Genomic DNA, 26,014 nt, shown 5'->3' with positions numbered 1-26,014 from the left:
AGTTCTCCGAACTACTCAAAATTTCCGCTACTGGTTCTCCAGAACTGGTCAGAACCTGCTGAATACCACCACTGATTACAGTCCACAACCTTCAGCAAAGAGGTCTTCATCCTGCAGTGGATTGATTCAGGATGTTGTTGAGTAATAAACATTAAATAATACCCCAATCTCAAATTTAGACTATTGATTAACCTGCTTAACTATTCCTTTTCTAAGCACCTGGGTTCATATCGATGTTATAATTCAGTTAGTGTTTGGAGAGCAATATTTCTATCCATAAATCAAAAGAAACTCTCAAGGTCTCTTCAAACTACTAACTCACAGATACGTCTTTGGAAATTACTTTGGCAAGTTGCAGAGTTGTTTTTTTAAAAAAAGAAAAGTACTTAATTTGGTAGAATGACTTAACAAAACATTCACCTCAACTGGAAACTTCCTCCATGAGAGTGATCCAGCTGCTTGTTTTCAATAAGAAAAACCAATGCGGTCTGCTTTGTTTTTCAGACTGATTTTAATTTGAAAAACTGTTTCGCAGATTTCTTTCTTTCTTTTGAGCCTGCTACAAGTAGGAACCCAGTTGCTGTTTCCCAGCTGCTAAGACCATGTGTGGTGATCTTGGCAGTGAGCTTCTTTGCATTGTGGTGCCTCCTTCTGAAGAAATCTGCATAAAATCCTAGAATTCTAATACAAAGTTCTTCTTTGGACCTTATTTAAAGTTCAAAAGATTTATAAAATTTTCTTAGCCTCACCGTAACATCGGAGGTGGTGTTCAGCAGGTTCTGACCAGTTCTGGAGAACAGGTAGTAGAAATTTTGAGTAGTTCGGAGAACTGGCAAATACCACCTCTGACTAGCTCCGCCCCATCTATTCTCTGTCTCCTCGCATCCCAGCTGATCATCTGGGTCTTCTTTTGTTACCCTGCACAGGAGAATGGAGCTGGAAAGCAGGTTAGGGTGGGGAGGGAATGGGATTTTGCAGTAACCTTCCCCTGCCACGCCTACCAAGCCACGCCCACAGAACCAGTAGTAAAAAATTTTTTGAATCCCACCACTGATCGGAACAAATGATCCAGTTTTAACTTGAAAGTCTGTGTGATGACCTGGAGTGTAACACAAATGTAACAAAATCCAGAATGTAAATAAAGGTCTCCAACTTGTCCCCACTGTTCAATAATTCTCAGTTGGAGATAAAACGTACTAAAAATAGTCTTCAAAAGAAAGCCATACAGTCTGAACTTAATGAGTAGATAGAGGTGAAATAAAAAACTGAACAAACTACAATGATAAAATTTCCACAACTGACCAGAATAAGTAATTACCAAATTCAAGAAGATAACAAGGCACAGTCTGTTGGAAGGACACCAACCAGGATAACTTCAGCCCAAAATAAACATGCTTTGCTTCTGGCAACGGTGTGTTGTAACTGTCTCTCTTATGTACTATTCTCCCCAGCTGCAACCAATGAGGAGGATCATGGCCGCTTCCTCTCTTGTAAGCCAAGTTGTTTCCTTCTCTGTTCCTCCCTGCGTGTCCTAGGATGCAGAGGGGATGGGCCTGGTTCTTCCTCTGACTGCCCAGCTGGCCTCTGCTCTTCCCCAGCCTCCTCCACAACCTCCGGAACCACACCTCCACTCCCTGTCGGCTGTTCCTCCTCTCCCTCAGAGCCCGACTCTACCAAGGACATGACAGTCTGTAACAGTGTTTATCAACTGTAGAAAGTTTTAAGATATGTGGACTTCAACTCCCAGAATTCTCCAGCCAGCATGAAGTTCAGTTGAAGTCCACATAACTTAAATGTGTGCTATGGTTGAGAAACACTCGTCTATAATACTTAGTTAAATTTATATCTTGCCTTTTTTCTCTGGAGCGCAGAATTTCCTTTTTTTAACAGCACAGCAATGATCTTACAAGGAAGGTTGAACTGAGAGTGTTGGTTCAAAGTTACCCAACTTCCATGGCTGTAGACACTCTTGAACCTGGGAGTTACTAGTTCTAATCTTAACACTTAACCACTTCTCATGGTATGGAGATTTGGGAATAAATCAGGAGGAAATGGATGCTAAATTTCAAAGATCAGAGGAAAAATCTCTTCAATTCCTGCTGTGTGGTGGCCAAGTTTTTATTTTAAAATATACTCAAGATAACTTCATGAAGCAACATACTTCAGTTGCTGTTATTAATATGTTGTTAAAGTTTTGTCAAAAAGTTTGACTGAGGTACTAGACTTTGACTAGGACAAAGATATAGTTGGCATGAAGGAGGAAAAAAACCCCAAACAAAGCAGAAATTTGCTTTAATTTAAATTTAGAGTAAGGAAAACATGTTTCACTAATTTAAAGCTAATAACATGGCTGGTCCATGTGTAAAGCAACTTCCTTTAATTTTTCAATTTATCGGCAGCTTTGGAAGGACCTTAGAGTTAGTTTATATAGCTCTGTGTTCCACTGAAGCAAATTTAAAAAGATCTCTTCTGAGTTGAGTTCAAACATTGAGCTTTCTCTGCAACAATTTGGAAAGACTGCCTTCTAGAATGTTTTCCCATAGCATAGACTTCAGTCCTTGGACTTCCTTATGGTCTCTTATTGAACTATTAACCAGGTGTCATCCTGCTTGACTGTGGCTGGTCTACCCAACTAGTTGCTGCTACTCACTGTGTAAAGATTATTTAGGCTTTGTTTAACCTGATTTACACCAGTTAGATACCTGAATATCTCTTCCTATTCTTTTTTTATGATGGAGTTCTCTTTCTTTCTGCATATGGCAGCTCCTCGACTGTTTTGGGATTCCTGTGCTGATGGCTTTATCATGGTTCATCCTCCATGCAAGATATAAATTGATCCATTTCATTGCTGTTGCCGTTTGTCTATTGGGCGTAGGGACCATGGTTGGTGCGGATATATTAGCTGGAAGGCAAGATGGTGAAGGTAAGATTTGGGCAAAATAACTTGCTAAGTATGCCATGATAACTTGCTAACTCTAACCATGATAGCAGCAAGGGACTTATTCAATATTTTAAATTCATTGATGAGACTCAGATTTGTGTCTACTAATGAAGAATGTCCTCCAGAAAAATCTGGCTAAACAAAATAATAGCTTTTCTTGTTTGAACACAGACACAAAATTTCTGCTCTGTTAAGTTCAGAAAGTCAGTGTGCTTCATTAGTTACCTAGATATTTCCAGCCTAAAAAAGTTAGCTAGCTAAATTGAATGGTGTGTATGTGTATGTATGTGTACGTGTGTGTATGCACAGTAACACATATTTTTATCTAGACATCCATAGCAAAATAATTTACAAGAAAATCTTTGGCAGGTAAACGGTCTGTTCTCTCTTTTTTTAATCACAAAACAAACTGGGAAAAATAATCCACCCCAAATATTTAGAATTACTATTCTACTATTCTACTATGCTAACTGTACTGTATGGTACAGGGAGTCTTCAATTTACAACAGTTCATTTAGTGACCGTTCAAAGCACTGAAAAAAAGTGACTTTTGACTGTTTTTCCCGTTTTGACCATTGAGGCACCCCCATGGTTATGTGATCAAAATTCAGACACTTAGCAACTGACTCGTATTTATGACAGTTGCAGTGTCTTGAGGTCATGTGATCATCTGTTGCAACCTTCTGACAAGCAAAGTCAATGGGGAAGCCAGATTCACTTAACAACCGTGTTACTAACATAACAGCTGCAGGGATTCACTTAACAACTGTGGCAAGAAGCGTCCTCAAATCCATATTTTGCCATTCAAGATACTTGCAGTATCTTTGTGATACTGTCTGTGCTCTGCAAATATACGATGCTTCAAGTTTTCCACCTTAGCTGCAAAAGAAAGAGCTTACTGTTTTTTGCTTCCTCTGCAGCATATCCCATGCTCTGCTCCAAAAAATCGGGAGCAGTTCTCTTCCTCCAAGGCAGGGGTGTCAAACTTGATTTAACTGAGGGCCGCATCAGGGTTGTGTTTGACTTCCGGGGAGCTGGAGTGGGGGACGCCAGGGTGGGTGTGGCCAGCTCGACATCACTCATGTTGGTGGCACTTGTAGTGGTCCAGAGAAAATGGACTCCCAAGCCCCATTTTCAGCTCCCATGGCCTCCTGCAACCCTCTGTCAGCGAGAATGGAGTTCAGGAGAGCCATACGCGACCCTCCTGAGCTCCATTTTCACTGGCAAAGGTACCGTGGGCCAGTCCTTCCCTGTTTCCAGGGCGTCCCCGGAGGCGGAATACGGCCCCCAGGCCTTGAGTTTTACACCCCTGCTCCAAGGTCTAACCTTTGTGGTGAGGAAAGCTTGTGAGACCCCTTCTTCCCTGCCACCATATTCCACCCCTTATTCCATGCAGTTTTTGAGGAATGGGAAGGAAAATCCAGCACTTTGCATGATTTCACTGCCAGCCCGTTTCTATTGATACGGTTCTTAACTCGGCCACAAAATCCTTTAAAGCTTTAACAAGTCTCTTTTGTAAATGGAGAAATTATCTAGGTCTCTTGGTTTGTTACTCGTGTATCTTTTATAATTAAGACATCATCCAGTTTCTTTTATATATCTAGTGTAGCATCTTCTTCCATATCATTCTTGAAGCCTATTATTTTTTAATCAGTACCAACTCTCATCCAGTAAAACCTGTTCCTCTGGCATAACATCTGTTAAATATAGTTTGCCTTTAGAAGATAGTCTAAAAATTAACCTTTGGGTCCATTGTTCAAAAATATCCTTCGATATGTCCAAAGTTAAAATATTTTGCTTCATTCTATATTAGTAAGTAAAATTTTAAGTGTTCTCCTTTAATTGTGATCTTTATTCCCTCAGTTTCCCTCTTTTATGCTATCATGTTTTTTTAAAGAATTCAAAACAAGCATTTTTCTATGGGAAGGACTCCAAAATCCATCTGGGCCCTTGGTGCATTTATAATCACATTTCTTTTGCTGTTCATTCCAAAGAAAATTGTTTGAAGTCCTTAAACGCGTATTTAGAACAGCTTTCACTAAAGATTAAAGGAAACTTTGCCAAGTTTTTCAGACTTGCCAATCCAAAGATCCCTAATAGCTGAAAAGCAGTTAAAAGTAATTTCCAGAAGTGAGTAGAAAAGAAAGTTCAGATAGTCCTCAACTCATGACCACAATTGAGCCCAAAATTTCTGTCGCTAAGAAGAACTAGGGTGGATAAGATGGCGCTGTTCCAATTCGAGCAGGGGGCTAGGCTAGATGACCTCCAGGATCCCTTGCAACTCTTATTCTACCTTCTAAATGTAGCTTTGCTCTATTTTATGGCCTTTCTTGCCACGGTTGTTAAGTGAATCAGTGCAGTTGTTAAGTGAGTAACATGGTTGTTTTGTGAATTGGACTTCCCCATTGACTTTGCTCGTCAGAAGGTTGCAAAAGGTGATCACATGACCCTGGGATTCTGTCATAAATATTATGAGTCAGTTGCCAAGCACCTGAATTTTGATCATGTGACCATGGAGATGATGCAATGGTTGTAAAAAAGGTGGAAAAAAAGGTCATAAATCACTTTTTCCAGTGTTGATGTAATTTGAAACAGTCACTAAATGAATGGTTGTAAGTCAAGTACTACCTGAATATGAACCCTGCGCCCTTTAGAAGATGCTGACCCTGCCACCCAGTGGTGGGATTCAAATTTTTTTAAGTACTGGTTCTGTGGGCGTGGCTTGGTGGGCGTGGCATGGTTTGGTTGGCGTGGTGTGGCTTGTGGGCGTGGCTTGGTGGGTGTGGCAGGGGAAGGATCCTATAAAATCTCGATTCTCTTCCCCACTCCTGGGGGAAAGTTACTGCAAAATCCCACCCCACTAACCTGCTTTCTAGCTCCATTCTCCTGTGCAGGGCAACAAAAGAAGACCCAGCCAATCAGCTGGGACTCAGGAAGCAGAGAATAGATGAGGGCGGGGCCAGTCAGAGGTGGTATTCCAAACTACTCAAAATTTCCGCTACCGGTTCTCCAGAATTGGTCAGAACCTGCTGAATACCATCTCTGCCGCCAACCCAATTTAAGCAAAAGATGGCCATTCCCTTGTTCTCTCGTAGCTGCCAGAAAACACTGCCTTGCAGTCTCCTTGTGAGGAGCAACTGTTTGGAGCACTTGTGAGTGATCTCATGTCCTCTTCTTAACTGGAGAGGAATTATGAAGAACCAGTCTACTGGATGGCTTTTCATTGTCATACAGTCTTTGAAGCTCCTTTTAGCAGAGCCATCTTCAGTACACAATTTCTTCCCTGGGAGCTGCCTTTTAAGTTTCATAGGGTTTTTTTTCCAAGTAAGAGTTTCATATTCTAGATAAAATCATAAGTGTAATAAAGGCTAAAGTGCTGAAGTCTCTGGCTGCCCTGATGATAGGCAGAAGTCCAGTTGCTCTTATCCTCTTACAATGGCAACATAGTCCTCAGAAATTTTTCATTTGTTTAACATCACTTATTTAAAAGACTGTTACTCTGCCTGAAAAAACATCCCCAGCCCATAAAAATGTGCATTTCTGTTGAAAAGAACAATCTGGACATTGAACAAGGTTTTCAGTAGGATCATATTGCAGTAAGGCTTATTAAAACAAGGACTAAAAGTCTTGGCCTGAAAATAAAATAAAATAACATCCATTTGGAATCTTTCTGAAATGAAGAAGTTGGTACAGCGCTTAAGGAGATTGATCTATTGATTTTCATGGAAAGTTAAGTTAAGCCCTTAATGCAAAATATAGAGAGATATGGGGAGGAAATCTAAGATTCTGGACAGATAATCATTGGCATTAACCGAATGTGTGGTTTCTGCTGGGGTTCTTAAAATATCCAAGAGCGGGCAATACATTTGTTTACTGCAGAATTCTCTATCAAATAGAATCCATTACACACAAGTTGTCTGAATTAGGATTTTGTTTTTCAGTCACTACGTTATGTCTGACTCTTTGTGACCCCGTGGACCACAGCAGTCCAGACTCCCCTCATTCATATTTGTGTTCAAAGTATCATGATGCTTCCAGTTGGAAGGAATAGCAGGTGATCTCCCTGTTGCTTGGAGACACCCAATTGGTGGCTCCTTTCACACCTCCATTAATGTGTCCACCTATCTATCTACTTGCAAGTGCACACTTTCAAACTGCTACATTGGAAGGAGATGGAATGAATTATGGGAACTCCCTCTGTCATGCAGCAGCACTTGGGTTTTGAACATGGACTTGCTGATGGTCAACACAGCATACTAACCACGGGAGCCATTATGCTTCATGCCAGGCTTCTCTGTCCTCCCCTGTCTTCTAGAGTTTACCCAAATTCATGTTCATTGCGTTGAACACTATCTAACCATCTCATCCTCTGCCATCCCCTTCTTCTGTTGCCTTCAATCTTTCCCAACATCAGGGGCTTCTTCAGTGAGTCCTCAGTTCTCATTAGGTGGCCAGAGTATTTCAGTTTTAGCTTCAGGATCCGTCCTTCTAAAGAACAGCCAGGGTTGTTTTCCTTTAGTGTTGACTGGTTTGATCTCCTTGCAGTTTAAGGGACTCAAGAGTCTTCTCCAGCAGCACAATTTGAAAGCAGAATGAGGATTAGGTACCGTGTTTTAGAGCAAGAAATGTTTTCTTATTTTGTAAGGGCAGGAATGATTTAATTTCAAAAGAAAGCCAAACATGGAAGCGTTTACCAAACTGTCGAAAGCAGTTTTGCAGCACAAGCTCAGGTTCTTTCCTAGGTGTGTGTGTGTGTGTAAAGTTGTGACATGTGCTTCATAGAAGTGGGGCTTATGTTGTGATGGCACAATACTGCCATCATTCTCCTTCTCTCCCTTGCCTCCATTGCCTTGCCCTGTAGATGCCAATGAACCCAAATTGTTCTGAGAATGTATCTAGACTTCAGGGTCAAAAATGACTTACAGGAAGTCCAAAACCTATGACGGCTACATATGAATAATTTCAACATCTTCAAAAATGTCTCTAAAAGAAACTCAGGGTTTGATGGCAAAGCTGAGGCAAAAAATAATCATCATCATCCACAGAGGTCATTTGCTGTATTGTTTTATAATCTTTGTGATTTTATGGTCTTTAGATACACACATCTAAAGTCCAAAGCTTCTGTAGAATTTAATAGGGAAAGTTTAGAACTGGGAGGAGACAGGGGAATAAATAAAGTCTAGATATTAACTGCAGCTGCATGTGTGAAGCCCCATGCCTTTTTACGTGCCTAAAAGGGTACAGCTTCAAACACATGGTTGCAACTGCCATTGTGAACTTTTTGATAATCCTAGATTTAATGCTGATTTCCAGGTTTTCTTTCCTTGTTTTTATCATGCTGAGAAGAGAAACTTGAACAATACTTTCAGTCAGATAAAGGTAAAACAGTAAAGACATTACAGGCTAGTTGTTGTACAACTAGTTTTGTACACTTAAGGCCAAACATTTTTGATGCTTGAGTTGAATTCTTTAATTCAGAAGATTGAATTCAGAATTGAATTTTTCAATACCTATAGGTAAGTTCCTCTTTTACTAAACACTTTCCAACAATTATGGGAAACACTACAATTCATATGGAATCTAATAATTGGGTATCTAAATAGTACTATTTCTGATTTTTTGAACTTTTCTAAATTTCATTTTTTTTCTGATTTAAATTTTGTTTTTAAACATAATTTAAAAGGCTTATTTTATTATATTTTGTTTAGAGTTTGTATAATGTTATTTTCTCATAAACTTTAAGAATGCTGTCATTGATCTCCAACTAGCTGATATTTATATTGTTCTGAAGCGTTATTTCCTTCTAAGTTATAAAGAACTATCTGTGCAAAAATATTGGAATCTGAATACCTTCAGTGTTCATAGATAAATTTGCCTGTGTAAAAATAATGACACAGGAAATAAATTTGAATACAATTAAAAACTTTCAACTTGGCTCTCCTGCCTCTTGATATGCTCAGAGACACAAATTAAAAGATATATAAGTCGTTAACTGATATATTTTGAAGGTAAAATATTTTTAAGTTGAGATCCTTACTGGCTGATCTCTAATCAATAATATGGAAATAGTATCATTATTTTAATCTGGGATGTTTTCTGAAGATTCTGGGTGTTTTCCAAAACCTGTCCTCCCAGTCTGATTTTGCTTAGGTTTTTCAGGACAGTCATGATCATTTATTTGGATGGTGTGCTTTAAAAGGAAGGTAAATCTAAGAAAAAGTTCTAAATCTCATCAGTTGTATGTGTGAAACTAGTTAACTCAAATCAGAAGTGGGTTTTGATGAAGCACTAAACACTCAATGTTTATTGTATATGGAGAAAGGAGACACCACCTCTTCAACATTTCAATAGAGTAGAGTAGAGTAGAGTAGAGTAGAGTAGAATAGAATAGAATAGAATAGAATAGAATAGAATAGAATAGAATAGAATAGAATAGAATAGAATAGAACAGAATAGAACAGAACAGAATAGAATAGAATAGAATAGAACACAACAGAACAGAACAGAACAGAACAGAACAGAACAGAACAGAATAGAATAGAATAGAATAGAATAGAATAGAATAGAATAGAATAGAATTCTTTATTGGCCAATTGTGATTGGACATACAAGGAATTTGTCTTGGTGCAAATGCTCTCAGTGTACATAAAAGAAAAGATACATTTGTCAAGAGTCAAGAATCATAAGATACAACACTTAATAATAGTCATAGGGTACAATAAGCAATCAAATCATACTAGGAAACAGTCAATATAAATTGTAAGGATACAAGCGACAAAGTTACAGTCATACAGTTACAAGTGGGAGGGGATGGGTGATAAGGAGTGATAAAAAGATTAATAGTAATAGTAGTGCAGACTTTGTAAATATTTGGACAGTGTTGAGGAAATTATTTGTTTAGCAGAGTGATGGCATTTGGGAAAAAACTGTCTGTGTGTCTAGTTGTTCTGGTTAATATTGGAAATGTTACTAATCATCCTTTTAATTTTACCATTCAAATTCCCTCTGTTGTTATTGTCCCTGTTTTCTGTGCAGGAAGTGACGTGGTGGTTGGAGATGTCTTAGTCCTCCTTGGTGCTTCATTATATGCCATTTCGAATGTGAGTGAGGAATACATTGTGAAAAATCTGAGCAGAATGGAGTTTCTAGGAATGGTGGGCTTGTTTGGGACTGTTATCAGCGCTCTGCAGCTGTAAGAATCTACTATATGTATTTTAATTGTAATTAAAGGAAACCATTCACAGAACAGGGTGGTTTCTCTTCTGTGTATTGGTGGGTGTAATTATTAACCCATTGTTAACATCGCAATTAACCTTTGTGGGTGTTTGAGCATCTGTAGACTTGAAAGGGTATAACCAGGAGAGAGCTTCACATTTCTTGACTTGGGCCACCAAGCTTTCTTATACTTATTGCTTCTTGTCAACTTTTTGTGTCTTTTCATATATCTCTTGCAGTCACGTTAGCTCAGGAATTCTGGGAGTTGAAGTTCACAAGTCTTAAACTTGCCTAGTTGTCTTACACCCTTGTCTTACACATATAATGTATAGGACATTCTGTAATAAACAGGACACAAGGTTATAGGGGAAACTCAGATTTCACCTGACAATTGAAGATAAATACGTTTTGATTTGCTTGCCTGATCCAATGTGCACAATTCATAGCCTGAATTCAGTGTTTATCAGTCTGTGAGCTAACTGCAGTCAAATGGATTGTCAAGTCCAGCCAATGGTTATTCATGCAAATAATCTCTTTGACTTTCATAGAATTAGTCATGGAATTAAGGATTCTATGAGATTAACCATTAGTGGGTTCAGATCTGGACTTTCTACATTCATTGCTACAGACTGTTTTATCTTTCACGGTTTCAGTAAGCAGACATTCAACTATTTTTCTCATTGGTTCATTTCTATGTTTGCTTATTTACTTTAGAATTTGTAGTAAGGCACCTATGTTGGTCCTTTGAATTTCCAACACTTATTTGTAATTACATAGTTAAAACAGAGTCTTTTTGAATTATTTGAAACAGTTCTCGTGTTTTTTGTCATTTGGACTGAGTTACTGTTTATGTATGTTTTTATGTACACTGAGAGCAAATGCACCAAAGACAAATTCCTAGTGTCCAATTACAGTTGGCCAATAAAGAATTATGTTCTGTTCTAATTCTGTTCTGTTCTGTTCTATTCAGTTCACCTTCTCCATACTGATTTATTTGATTGTATGAACTAGAGACTTAAAGCTGTAAATTCGCTGCTAGTACAGTGTTCTTCATACTGTTTCTTAAGTAATAGTTAATATTAATAGCAATCTGATTTTCTGGGTGTGGTTCAATGGTGGGATTCTAGCAGTTTTCCTACCGGTTCAGTGATCGCACACTTTGTGCATGCATGCATCTAATTCATGTGTGCATGCATTTAATTTGTGCATGCACACACCCAGGGGTGGGATTCTACCAGTTCGCATCTATTCGCTAGAACCGGTTGTTAACATTCTAAGCAGTTCGGAGAACCGGTTGTTAGAAGAAATTACTGGCCTAATCCTGTAAGGAAGGCAGGAAGGAAACATTCTGGTGTTGTTTACAGAAACTGCCTCTCCGTTATTACATTCTTGGCAGGACTAGACTTCCTGTCTCAGGAACGTCTCTGGAGTTTTTTTTCCCTCCTTTGCTGGTACTTTGCTTGTGTGGCGTGGCCATTCAAAGTTACAATGCCACTGAAAAAAAGTCACTTATGACCATTTTTCACACTTACGACTGTTGCAGCATCCCCACAGTCATGAGAGTCCAGGTGAGGAGATGCGTGCCTCGATGTGAGTGATATTGAGTTGGCCACGCCTAGCCAATAACATGACCACCAAGCCATGTCCACCCAGTCACATGACCACCAAGCCACACCCATCATTTAAGCCATGCCCACAGAACCGGTTGTTAAAATGTTTGAATCCCACCCCTGCACGCACCTAATTTGTTCTTGCACGCACCTAATTCGTGCTTGCACGCACCTAATTCGTGCTTGCACGCACCTAATGCACACACACAGCTTTCCAAAAACCAGCTGAGGCTCTGCCGCGCCAATCAGCTGAGAGGATAAAGAAGAAAAAAGCGCAGGGGAGAGCAGGACTGCACTTTTCTTTATCTCTTCCTGTGCTTTTCTCTTCTTTTTCCTCTCAGCTGATTATTGGAGCTTTTTTTTTACTACCTGTTCTGAACTGGGCCAAACTGGTAGCATTTCACCACTGGTGTGGTTCCTTATATAATTGAAATAGTTCAAGGGAGGTCAGGGAACAAACCTGCATATTATTAGTCAGACCATACTCTTTGTATCAAAGGCCATTTAGAAGAGGACGAAATATTTACACCAAGGCTAATGATATGCTATGTACTATTGTTTTCTTTGCATTTACTTGTATATTTGGACCAGTTTTATACTTTTGATATGGCCAAATGACTAAATCAATAAAGTTCTTGTTCTATTCTAATAACACACACACACACACACACACACACACACACACACACACACACAGGAGGTATCAGCATTTAGGGAACAATTTTCAAAACCCTATTTTATTTTATTTTTGTTTTAGAACAAGAGATTTCTGATAAAAAGAAGTGACAAAAATTGTTAAAGAATAAATATACTTATTTAGCTTCTTTATAAAATGCTGATTAACTTTGAGAAAATGATGTGGAAGTATATTTTTAATTTCCACTTTAATCATCTGTCCTGACTGAATTCTTGATTGATTGAACAAGTAAATATGTTTCAGTTAGTAAACTTCTTTTCTATTATGATATACTATGAATACCTATTTTTTGATATGCCAAACGTTGAGCTATGGACTTGAGTACTTGAATGCAATAAAACCATTTGTAGGTTTTTATTTGGAAAGTTCTGGGTTATTTTTTTTTTTTAAAAAAAAACCCTCTTAACTTGTGTGTTACAGTTTTCAATTCATCAAAAACTTATTTCTCTGCTTTCTAAAACGTCATATTTAATATATCATCATCATCTGTATGCTACCTCCCAACACTTTGTAGCACATTGTTTTATTTTAAGAAAATTTAATTGGCACATTGGGCTCCTTTCTCTAAAGGTTTATACTGTTATAAATCTGTTCTTTAAGGAGCAAGAAAATGTATCTCAAAGCTGTGATTCTATACATTCTGACTTGAGATGGTCTCTACTGAACCCTCTGGGATTAACTTATAAGTAAAGGTTAATTTGTTGTAAACTGATTTGTCTATTAATTTAATCTATTGCTTGTTATTTTATTCAAGACTCTGAAAACAATACCTTCACATTTTAATGAACATTTCTTTTCTGTTTTTATTCTTTCTCCTCTTTTTCCTTGCCATTTTTAGAGCTATTGTGGAACATAGAGACATAGCTAACATTCAGTGGAACTGGAAAATTGGTATGTATGAGTGTTGTGCAGCACAGGGACAAATAAGCTGAATTACTTTGCAAATCAGGCCTACTTTCACTATGTTTCCTAGTGAACTAAAATAAACAACAAAGTGCGGATAGAGAGGAGTTGGGGTTTTTTTTTTGCAATACTATGTAGCTTTATTAAGAAAACAAATGCATAAAATGCAGGCATTCTGCATTGAATATAAAGGATCATTACAATTAATTTAATCGTCCCTGCATGATAAGTACATAACAAAGTCACTGTGTACATGTCTTCATTTTGAGGTCATCTCTATTTACTATAGAAGGCTATAGACATGACATTAATTGTTAATAAGTGTTTAATTTGGCAGTCTTGAATTCCCATTTGTTGTTCGGCTACTGTTTATTGCCAGCCAGGAAGACCAGCAATTAGGAATTAGGACAGGGGTGTCAAACTCAAAGCCCAGGGGCTGGATCTGGCCCATGGGATGCTTAGTTCTGGCCCACTGGGCCATCCTGGAAATAGTAAAGGACTGGCCGGCAGCACCTCTGCCAGTGAAAATGGAGTTCGGGAGGGCCGTGTGTGTCCCTCCTGTTCCGTTTTCACTGGCAGAGGGTTGCAGGAGGCCACTGCAGCTGAAAACAGAGCTTGGAAGCCTGTTTTTTCTGGGCAGAGTGCTTGGGTCACCACAGGCGCCCCCCACAAGTGATGTCATGCTGGCCACGACCACCCTGGCCATTCCCACCCTGCCCTCCTGAGGTCAGACACAACGTTCATGCGGCCCTCAATGAAATTGAGTTTGACATCCCTGGATTAGGGACATTGTTGTCTTACCTAGTTTGGGAGAATCTGCAGATAGATTATGACAGTTCTCCAGAAGTATTGACGGTGGGGAAAAAAGCAATTTCTCAATATTGGTGTTTTCCCTTGTCTGATTTTTAGATTCTTGGCATTCAGTCTCTGAACTGACAAGTCATTGCTTTCTTTTCCAGCCCTGCTCTTCGTGGCTTTTGCCTTGTGCATGTTTGGGCTGTACAGCTTCATGCCGATTGTGATTAGAGTGACCAGTGCCACCTCCGTCAATCTGGGCATCCTGACAGCTGATCTCTACAGTCTTTTCTTTGGACTTTTCTTGTTTGGCTACAAGGTGAGTGAGACTGGGATCCTGCTAACTGAGCGCGTTCAAGTATGATTGGAATAAGGAATTAAAGCATCAACAGTTTTGCAACCCTTTAATAACTAACTGATTTATTGTAGTGTAGTTCATTGATTAGAATTCACATTTATTGCAACACTTTGTAGACTGTGGTCTACATAAGATGCACAAAGAATAAAAGAGTATCTGCAGATACCTTATGTTTTGAGGGAATAGAAGGATGTTATCCACCTTCCTTGGTAATGCCACTTTGACTGCCAAGTGTCTGATCCTACAGCAGACAAGAAATAAGATAGGCAGTTATTCACATTAGCTTAAATTAGGACAGCTAGTAGCTACATGGAACCCCCAGTCCCTTTTTATGTCCCCAAGAGTCCACATAAGTCACCTCCCCAAAGTCTAGTAGCAAAATATAGAAGTGTGCAGCTTTGCTGGATTTATTAAGCCTCTCTTTATTATCCCAATTTTCCTAAAACCTGTTCTCCAATGAAAAAAGCATCATTTCTGTTCCTTGTGGCTATACCTGGAAAAAATTTTGGAATTAAATAAAGGTTCCCTATCATTTTAACGCTGATTTGTTGACTTACCGTGATTCTGATTATATTTTTCAGTAAGTCAAAAACCACAATTCCAAGACTACATTTGCTGGGATCACATGTCATACTCAGCTAAAAACAAACTGAATAAACTAAATTTTTGTAAATTACTTCAAACGTATGAACACAAGCAGTGTCGAGTTTTCCTAAAACTTGGAATCCTGAAAGCATCATGAATTCTGAGATTTCTGGTGCCACAGCATGAGAAAATAGCAATTTGGAAAAGTCAGAGCATATATTACCATGGAAAGAGGCCAGCCCTCTGTTAAGCGCCCAGAGATAATAACCATACAGTCTGAATAAGACCTTGAAAGTTTACCCTGGTTTATTTAGTGAAACTGTCCGCTTGCTGTAAGTCTCCAACACAGAATGTTTTAGATTGATAAACCAGCATTATCTACTGCATTTGGAAACTGATTTGCTGAAATGTCTTTGAGGGGATGAGATTAAGCTTCTTTTAAGAAGCTTAGATTTATGACTCCAAAAGGTCATTTTTCCTAGCAAAACTGCTGCCTCAGGTTCTTGGCCTAGAGCTAGTTTCAGACCTAAAAGAGTAATTTCTTTTGGTTTTAAAGCTCTTTATTTTCTATATAGATCACCTTTGTACTTCTGATTGGATTTTTAAGTTGTGTGCATCTGACAAGAACATCTTTATACCATAATGTTGGTATATATTGCTGTGCGTTTTATAATGTTGAGGGTTGAATTAGGCAAGGTTAGGAAGTGACTCACAAACAGCTTTTGTTTCCATTCATAAGGTCCATAGTTCAGTCACATTTATTTCAACTTTAACAGAAGGATAGGAAATAAGCATGGCTGGCAGTTTTGGAGAAGCAACTTTGAGTCAGAGTATTTAATAAGGAGCTGGAATGATATAAAGCTACCGCCCAATGAGAACCTTTATTGCACTACCTCTTGTTGATTAAAGATTATTGAAGCTTTTCAGCTTACTCAGAATTCTTTACAGGTTCTTTTCTCAGAAGCATTATATTTAACCAACTAATTACATTTTTCTTATGATGGAAGAGCTTTCCACACGTCAGAGAAATTCATTCAAATATGCGCAGGCCAATGTTTAATTGGACAAAACTTTATTTGTGATTGGATTTAAAGACTTCTAAATGTTTACAGCAGGTATGCATGACGATTTGGGCACCAAAGGCCACACTTTGATTTTGAGTGACGTGCTAGGCCTCAGTGCAGAAAAGGGAACTTGGTTTCATTTCATTTATATTTAAACAGAAATATAGCCAATTATAGTTAATATAATTATTGCCTAATTACAGCAGGCGATGGTATCTAGCCAAACTTTGCTGACCTTGAAAAAACTGAGCAGATATGGATCCAGTTAATATTTGGATATTGGGAATCTCAGGGCTATAAACTTGACTTGGAGGTTGGAAAAACATCTCAAAAGAAGAGAGTGCCAACCTTGTTTCATTTAGTTGCCAATAAAACAGGATAAACATATTAATATAGGAGCTTTCTGGGGCACTCGTGAGATTTTGGAAGGTCTTAGGAGGATCCATGTGGTCAACTGTTGACTAAAAGGATTAAATCTTGCCTCTTAACTTTTAGTGACAGAGATCAGTGTCTCCATGGGAATGAGTCTTCAGGTTCCCTTCCCCAAGTCGAAGGGGGGTAAAATACAGGCCTATTCTGTAAATTTCCTTGTCTACCAGCAGCAATGAAAATATAGCATTGGAAGCAAAAGTGCTCACAATCTGTCTCCTGATTTGAATGACTGCCAAATTAGAGTGTTACAAAAGGTTTTGAGATAGCATTTCACCTTTGCATATGGATTTGGTGCTTTGAATTAGAGCTGTTTCCTCATGTATGGAGCCCTGGTACATTATTTCACTAGTGCTAGATAGCTTGGAGCTGCTTATAGATTCTTCTAGAATTTTTGGCAGGCAGGTCATCTATTCTTCGTCGGGGGACCAAAAGTGCTTCAGAGTTTTTAATGCTTTTCTGATCTTTTGCATCCAAATCTTACAGCTAGATACATTTCAGCATACATACCAAAATCCAAGGTCAAAGCTCAGGATGGATACCAGTAGATACCAGCATAAATCTGCTCCTGTAGCTAAATCATCTTCAGTTTTGAAGGAATGTTGAAGCTAATGCTAGACCTAAGACTTATTTTCTTCTGTCCTTTCTTTGTTCAATTGTTTGAATCAATAATGGAAGGGAAGGTGAGAAGTAAAACTGGCTAAGGAGAGCAAAAGTGATGTGAGTTTGAGACAAGGCCTAGAATTAACCCTCCCTCTCCCATCTTCTCAATCTGTCTGTCAAATAGCTTGAGTTATCCCAGTAATTTATCCAAATGTAATTGAAAGAATTTGATACAGTAAATCCTCTATTGTTTCAGTAAAGCCTTTGCTTTTCAAAAGAAGCAACAAAATGCCTATCCATTTCGTATAAACTATGTTGATGTTGTCTGTATCATATTATCATATACATGACATCATATAATTGATGCAAATTATATCATTTACATAGTTTATGCAGTGATGTCATAAGGCATGTACTATCCCTCACTCCTCTGGATTCCCATGTTTAGGCATAATTATGTATTTATTTATTTTGTTATATACATAAGTAGTGTATACTGGAGGTGATGACCCTTTGAGAGCTGTATGCAACGAAATTTCATTTTAATGCATGCCGATTAGTGTACATTCAAAGTGTCAATAAAGTTATTATTCTATTCTAGAGTAGATGGATTTTATGGTTACCCATTTTGTACGGAAGAGACCATTCATCTCTGTACTTTTCTCTCTCTCTCTGTCTTTTATGTTGGACAGTTTTCCGTGCTGTATCTCTTATCCTTTGTGGTCATCATGATCGGCTTCATCATGTATTGCTCCACCCCAACCCGTACTGCAGAAGTCCCTTCAACCACCTTGCCAATGGCAGATAGTACTGGATTTGACAACCTTGCTTTAAAAATCGAGGAGAACCACTTGGATTCCACTGACACTCTGACAACGCAGAGCAACAAAGATGACAGCCAGGCAGAAGACACACCTACAAAATTAACAGCCTTGTGAAATATGAAATTTCAGCTGGTGGACATGCTCTGGAGACTTCAGAAAGCACCAGGTGGCACTACGTATTATGGTGGACAACCTGGAGAAATATCCATGATGGAATTTGTGTTCATGACAAAGTCTAGAAATGTATCACCAAAACAAGGAGGGCTGAGATCCTTACTTGGAACACCAGTATTAATTCTTGTTCACTGAAGATTATTCTTAGAGTTGACTGGTGAATAGAAAAGTAGAGACTAGACTGTCTTTCTATCAAAGAAAGCCAGATCATACTCAGAATAAACACGTGTCTTATTTTGAGTAATTTCTTACTCTCTCAAACTTACACATGGTCAAGGAGGTTAGCAAAAAGAAAATAGAAAGACCGAAAACAAGAAAAACACAAAACATAAAATCAGATGGCAGCTAAGATCAGAGAGGCTGGGAACAGAGATCAAGGTTAGTGAAGCATCCTTACCTCCCAGACTGCTAAACCATGAGGATGGGAAATCTTGCATTTTGGAAGTGTGAATCCTGTAATAGACACTGATCTTCATCCTGTTAACATGCAGACACAATGTATATTGTTCACGTTAATTTAATCGCAACACAATTCTTGAACACTAGTATATTTAGGTTCCATCACATTGACTCCTGATGCTAATAAATGAAGAAAAAGCACGACTAATGTTATGTGAAAAGATACATCAAACCCTTATTCCAGTTGTGTGCACGTACGTGTATGCACACACACACACTTGAAGTGTACCTGTTCTGTTGGCGTAGTGTGCAGCAACCAAACAAGATATTTTATTTTTTTGCAGGATATAATCTGTGTAGATCAATTTCTTTGACAATCTAAAGATACTGTTAACAACAAGTGGTTTTCCAAATTGTATGAATGCATATGTATATATAAACAGAAGGGAGATATTTGTCACCTTGCTAAAGTATAGTTGCTGAACTATACCTTCCAGCATCTCTCACCTTTGATCACACTAGTTGGAGTTGCTGAGAATTGTAGTTCAGCAACTTCTGGAGGGCCCTGAGTTCTCCCACTCCTGTTATAAACAGAATAAAATGGGAACTCTGATCACCGTTCCAAATTCAACTCACCAGCAGCTCCAAGGAGATAATTTGAATGCTCTTGGTAAAGTAGAAGTAGTATATTCTACTTCACTTGAAAAGTGTGATAAGAAACATACCTGATTTTTTTATGGCATTTAAAAAATAATGTGACACTTCCAAGAATTATTGTCCTACCTCTGGGAAAAGAAAACATGGAGTCAAGTCTTATTTCAAAGTGGCTTGGAGGAAAAACACATAGACTACATTATCTCATTGACCCCTATGCATTTTTGTCTTTTTGGAACACAAGCTACTTGAAAAATTCTAGGGAACTGTTCAGAACAGGTGTTGGTACTTTTTAAAGGTAAAGGTTTTCCCTGTCCAAAAATCATGTCCGACCCTAGTGCATGGTGCTCATCTCCATTTCTTAGTCAAGGAAGCCAGCATTGTCTGAAGATATTTCCATGTTCATGTGACCAGTATCACTATACGCCAAGGCATACAGAGTACTTTTTCCTCCCCACTGAACAGGTACCTATTTATCTACTCTCATTTGCATGCTTTTGAGCTACTAGGTGGGCAGGAACTGGAGCAAGAATGGGAGCTCACCCTGTCGCACGGCACTTGGGTCTCGAACACAGACTGTCAGCTTTCTAGCTGATAAGCGCAGTGTCTTTAACCACTGAGCCATCGTGCCCCCTTGGTACTTCTTTGCCTTATTTATTTCACATCTACCCTATATATTCTTGTGGGAAAAGTAGGTAGCTGGAACTTTCTACGACCACATTGGGGTGGTAAGAGCTATCTTATCTGTTATGGAAGACAGGATTAACTTAAGGACCTCTAGGATCATATGGGAACAATATAGCAACTTAGACTTATATACTACTTCACAGAGCTTTACAACCCTCTAAGCGATTTACAGTGTCGGCTTATTGCCCAACAAACTGGGTCCTCATTTTACACACTTTGGAAGGATGGAAGGCTGCTGAGTCAACCTTGAGCCTGGTGAGATTTGAACTGCCAAATTGCAGTCAGCTGGAGGTCAGGAGAAGTAGCCTGCAGTACTGCATTCTAACTACTGCATCACCATGGCTCGTAATATGCTGCTTTTGATTTTTTTTTTCTAGTTAAAAGATTTACGTTACTGTATAAAATTTAAAGTTACAATTTATCAAATATAGCCATTCTGCCCATGAATAAATAGCAAAATTATTTGAGGCTTTTCATCATCCGTTTACAAAGGAAATGAAATGTATAACTTAGTTTTGCTTAATAGCCACACAATAAAACATTATTCTGAGTTTTCACTCATTGTTTGATTTCATTATTTTAACTTACTCTTCAGAAGAGCACCAACTGGTGCATATGGGACTCCCTTGTCGCTGCAATTTTTTAAGATAAATTAAATATGGTGCAAACTTGGGTTCCTGCTCTTTCTGTGCTTGCTACAGCCCTCTTGAATTATATTGAAAAGTATCAGGCTGTTGTATTTGAGGAAGCATACATGCTATAGACTCAGCTTTTCTATATTCCCCTTGTGGTCTTCCAAGAAGGTGGTGAGTTTACAGCATGTGTATTAAACTCGCCGTGTCAAATTGTCGCCACATGATGTTTTGTGATGTTTTTCCCATTTGTGGAGCTGGGGTGGGCGTGGCTTGTGTGTGACACATCTGGCCTGCGGGCCGCCAGTTTGACACCTCTGGTTTACAGCAAGGGTTAGGCCTGCTAATATCTAATGTTCCTGGTAATGTTTTGGAAGATGTTTTTCAGTATCTTTTTCCAAGATATTTTCAGTCAAACCAATAGCTCTTGAATTCCAACCTGCACCTCATCCATGAATTAACCTGAGCTGATTTCTACTTAACTTCTGAGTTCTGCCCAGGTCAATATAGTCCCACTATCTTCTAGAGCAAGTTTGGTCTTTCAGTTATTGAAATTGTAGGGTTAGTAAGTAAAGTAAGTAAATGAAAAAAGAAAACCAAGAGTCTGATAGCAACTTTTATTTTTTTAAAAAAGTTAAATGGCATACATTTCAATGAACTGCGCTTGCTTCACCAGATGCACAGAATAGCCAGACTGATGTAGAATTTGTGGACTTCAGCTTGTCTGGGGAATTCTGGGAGTTGATGTCCTTAAGATTGTCGAGGTTGAGAAACGTGTTACATTAATACGATCCGATAATTTAGGTCAGGGGTGTCCAACTTTGGCAACTTTAAGGCTTGTGGACATCAACTTGCATGCTGGCTGAGGGATTCTGGGAGTTAAAATTGACAAGTCTTGCCAAACTTGGATACCCCTGATTTAGGTGGTTTCAGAAGGTAAAAATTCCTGAGAGTTTTGAGGTGGTACAATGGTTGAGATATTGGACAAGATCAAGGAGGCCTAAGGCCTTGTCCATCCTAGCCCCAGAAGTTTACTGGGTGATTATGAGTCTGTTGCTTGCTCTCAACCCAATCTACATCGGATGATTGCTGTTATAGGGGTGGAAAAAGTGAGAGTAATATGTGTATCACTTTGAGTTCCTGCACAATACAGGATAAAAAAGTAGACTAGTTCAGGTAGCGAATAAGTTCAAAACCAAGTAAACCTTTAGTCAGAAAATTCTGTCCTTGTAATAAAAATTTAGAGAATCAGGGATCTAATCCCATGGAAAGCCTTTCATAGAGCAAGGATTGTTAGCACAGAACATTTATAGACCCCAATAAAATTCAAATTAGCTTCATCTTGCAAGCTGTCATGTGAGAAAATAAGAATAGCACCAGGTGAGTGAGGAAGTTTGCTAGTGATATTGCTGAAATCTCACCCAACGTTGCACTTTGTATTCTGTGCTAGGTTCAGAAAATTGGTATGCTTTATTCGTTACCTAGATATTTACAGCCTACAAAGATAGATAGATGATAGGTATTATAAGTAGACATAACTAGAGGATTTTAATAAATACATTTTTGGAGAATTTAATGCTTTGAAAAAAATCACGATCCCTGTATTCTTCACTGCAAACAGTATTTACAGATTACAATGGAAATACGTGTGGAGATCTTTAATGCTACTACTGGCATTTGTTCCTTCCTCACATACAAAATTCACCTTTAACTCAAAAAGACTAAAGTGGATCAATATATCATTTTTTAAAAAAAACTCAGGAATCAATCAAAATTTCAAAGACAAGTAGGCTGACAATAAATTATGCATGCTCTCCTTTTCTAAGAATGTGTAATAATGCAGTGGTTGGGTATGCATGTCCCTCATTCCCATGGTACATGGTTATTTGCTCAATTTTCATATAACACTACTGAACAAACCACTTCAGCTTGGTAACTTTAAGATATGTGGATTTCAACTCCCAGAATTTCCCCAGCTAGCCAAGCAATGAACTAATAATACAGGTTGATTTTAAAAACATGGTTGGGCAAAATGTGCTTGTCTATTTTGTTCAGTGTCGTGTGAACAGGTTTAAGTGTCGTTTCAAATAGTCCCAAAGGAGCCAAGCAAACACCAGTGTTTGTTTGGGCCTTTTCAAATGTGATGGGGTTGGAAGAAAAGGCACACTCTTTGGATAGGTTCTAAATATTTTATATTTGCATCTTAAGCCACTAGATGGCATCCAAATGACTTTTTTTTTTTCTATTACCAATGCAGGCATTGGAAGAATTGGGTTCCCTGGAGTAGGAAAGACTGCAGAATTTTTGAAAGAAAAAAAAAAAGATTTTACCTTGAAATGTAAATATAACCGTGGAGTCTTATTTGCACAACTCACTTAATCTGGATGGTTAATACCATTGGCCGCATTTGTACAACATGCTGAAGCTATTTAATTTTGTATGTGATTCACAGCAAACCTGAGGACAACTTCATCATGTATAGACCGATGAAGCCTTAAGCTGCCGATAGCTCTTTAGGAAAACGATCTTGGCAGCCATAGTTGATTCGGTGAGGCTGTTGACCTATATGTGAAAAAGGCAAATTCTATTGTAACGGCCAGTAGGAAAGGAAGAAAAAAATTGTTACCGTTAGCTGTTTTGAAACACAATATTATCATTCCATTGGAATGTAGTGTTCTTCTAAATACTAGTTTCAGAAGAGCCATGAAAGGGAGACCCTGTCTCAATATTCCCGTCGCTAGCATCTGTGAAAAACAAAATGCTGGATTAAGGTTGGTCTCCTGCTCCACCTGGGCTATCCTAATTTTTTTTAGGATGGATCGAAGAAGAATCTGGTTGGACCAAATTGAACACTCATCAAGTACAGCATTTTATTACCCAAAATTGTTTATGGAATTTATTTTATTGCTTTCTGGTCTTTGGGTCAAGATCAAGGGATGAGTAGAAGATACATTTATTGAGCAAATATTTTGATTTTCCTGCCGAAGCACAAGTTGATGCGCATAGTACTTCCTTTTCCATGTCTTTCCTATATAAACCAAGCTTCCATGGTGAAGGATAGACTTGAGCCTAGATTATCTCAGCCATAATCTAAATTAGTGGTGGGATTCAATTTTTTTTTACTGCTGGTTCTGTGGGCGTGGCTTGGTGGGCGTGGCTTGGTGGGCATGGCAGGGGAAGGATACTGCAAAATCCCCATTCCCTCCCCACCCTACTAACCTGCTTTCCAGCTCCGTTCTCCTGTGCAGGGCAACAAAAAAAGACCCAGCCAATCAGCTGGCACTCGGGAGACAGAGAATAGATGGGGGAGGGGCCAGACAGAGGTGGTATTTGCCGGTTCTCTGAACTACTCAAAATTTCCGCTACCGGTTCTCCAGAACTGGTCAGAACCTGCTGAATACCACCTCTGATCTGAATCCTTGATTTAGTATTTCTCAGTCTTGGCAACTGAAAGATGTGGGAACTTCAACTCCCAGAATTCCCCAGTCAGAATGCTGCAGCTGCATTAATCATTCTACACACTGCTTTTCAGTGAAGGTACAAATAGGTCGCAGATGTTCTTTTTTCTTTACCTCTGATGATCTTGTCTTTGTGCTTGGAAATTGTCTGTCATGTGAAACCTTGATAAAAGCATTCTCCTTTAATGAGTTAATTCCCTTTCAAAGCTATCTCAAACAGTAGTTATTCCTGGCAGTATATGTCATATATTCAGCCATGTCTTCAGAGGGCTATAAAAAGTAAAGGTGTTGTACACAATAAAAAGAGATGGAACTTCATTCACATGATTGTGTCACCATCTTAATTAATCTGCACCTAACACTATAGCTATATTCTGAGGATTGCTAGAGAAAAGCTTTCTTAACTCTCTTTCTCCTGGCCAAATTATTTAAGCTTTGTGTCTCTTTGCCCTCTGGAAAGCAGCCCCTCCCTATTAGGAATCAAGACTACATTCTACGACTACAGTGTGCCTCTGATATATGATTGTTCAACATCAATGCAGGATCAAACAGGTTGTTCACACTCTGAAGTTGCTCCCTTAAGAAGCACTAGTGACTCAGTGTGTTAGAAAGCAGTATTGCAGGCAAATTCTGCCCACAGCTGGAGTTTGATCCTGATAGGGGTCAAGGTTGATTAGCCTTCCATCCTTCCAAGATCAGTAAAATGAGGACTGTTTTGGCGGCAATATACATATAATGCTTACATTGTAAATCACCCAGAGAGTGCTGTAAAGTTCTATGGAGTGGTATATAAACCTAATGCTATTGCATTTAGTCTAGTCCCTAGCCCTTAGAATCAGCAACAATTCTGTCTTGTCAGAATTTTTTTTGTGTTTATATGAAGATAAATGCAACCTGAAGAATTTCAGAAAGCTATTAAAATGAGGCATTATAAATTCCCATCTTCTATAAACAGCAATTTCATGTCTGTTCACTTACCCTTGACATAAAATTGTATCTTGGAATCTAAGCTTCCCAACAAATATTGGAAAAGTCTGTCTCTCAAAATATATGTTTCAAAGATGCCCAAGCAATTTATGGATCAGTTAATGAAAAAGAGCCATATTTTACACTATAATTTATAATAGTTTACAGTTCTGTTATTGAACCACATATAGCTGAAGCCATTATGATGATTATAGCCATCTTTAGCAAAAATACAGTTGCATTAAGTTTAATTGAATGTGACATTCTCTTGGATGGATCTTTGACATGAACCTTGACAAACTTCTGAAGTAAAATAATAGTGCTACAATTATGACTAACTTTGATGCTATCTGAATATCCACCAGTGTTGTTATTGCACTCTTTTTACATCAATTTATTTTTTAAAGGAGTGGATCTCTAAATAGGCTACTTAACTCTACAGTTCAATCCTTGTTAACTTTATGAAGCAAACATTATCCTATACAAACTAATTTGTGTCATACTGTTTGAATTATCCCTCCCAAAAATTAAATTAGTGTTCCTTAGTCTTAGCAATTTCCAGATGCGTGGACTCCCAAAATTCCTCAGTGGCTGAGATTAAGAAACTGGTATATATCAGATTTCCCCATGTTGTCCTAATTTCCAAGCATATATTATATGTTCACCAACAAATTTATGTTATTCTTAACAAATTAGAACAGGGGTCCCCAAACTTGGCAACCTTAAGACTTGTGGACTTCAACTCCCAGAGTTCTCCAGCCAGCTACACAGTCACCTTCATCTCTACAGTCAGTCCTACATTCTTAAATTTCAATGGGATTTTTACATGTCCTTTCTGGGATTCTCTTTAACTTCAACCTCTAATTCTGCCTCTGGCATTACAGAACCTAAAATGCCTATTGCTGATCCTGAGATCATCTCTTTCTTTTCTTACATTTTAGAAGGAAGCATAACTGATTTCTTTTGGCTGGGCATTCTAGAGTTTGTTTGTTTTTAAATAAAACTTGTGTTTAATTATAA

The 26,014-nt window shown here is 38.4% G+C and overlaps 1 protein-coding gene across 1 annotated transcript in view; it reads left to right on the top strand.

The window, feature by feature from the left end:
- SLC35F2 (solute carrier family 35 member F2) overlaps positions 1-20,495 on the top strand; it is a 35,008-nt gene extending 14,513 nt beyond the window's left edge. The window contains exons 4-8 of the mRNA XM_026721031.2: positions 2,764-2,923; positions 9,977-10,133; positions 13,302-13,354; positions 14,326-14,480; positions 17,893-20,495. Coding sequence (XP_026576816.1) covers positions 2,764-2,923; positions 9,977-10,133; positions 13,302-13,354; positions 14,326-14,480; positions 17,893-18,138 — 771 coding nt within the window. The 3' untranslated portion in view covers positions 18,139-20,495. The remainder of the gene's footprint in view (positions 1-2,763; positions 2,924-9,976; positions 10,134-13,301; positions 13,355-14,325; positions 14,481-17,892) is intronic.
- Positions 20,496-26,014: the final 5,519 nt, after the last annotated feature.

Source organism: Pseudonaja textilis, chromosome 7 (assembly GCF_049901715.1).
Source record: "Pseudonaja textilis isolate UNSWEBS1 chromosome 7, rPseTex1.2, whole genome shotgun sequence".
NCBI classification, from domain to species: Eukaryota; Metazoa; Chordata; class Lepidosauria; order Squamata; family Elapidae; genus Pseudonaja; species Pseudonaja textilis.
Note: the sequence above shows the minus strand (reverse complement) of the source record. Positions and strands in the feature narration are given on the sequence as shown.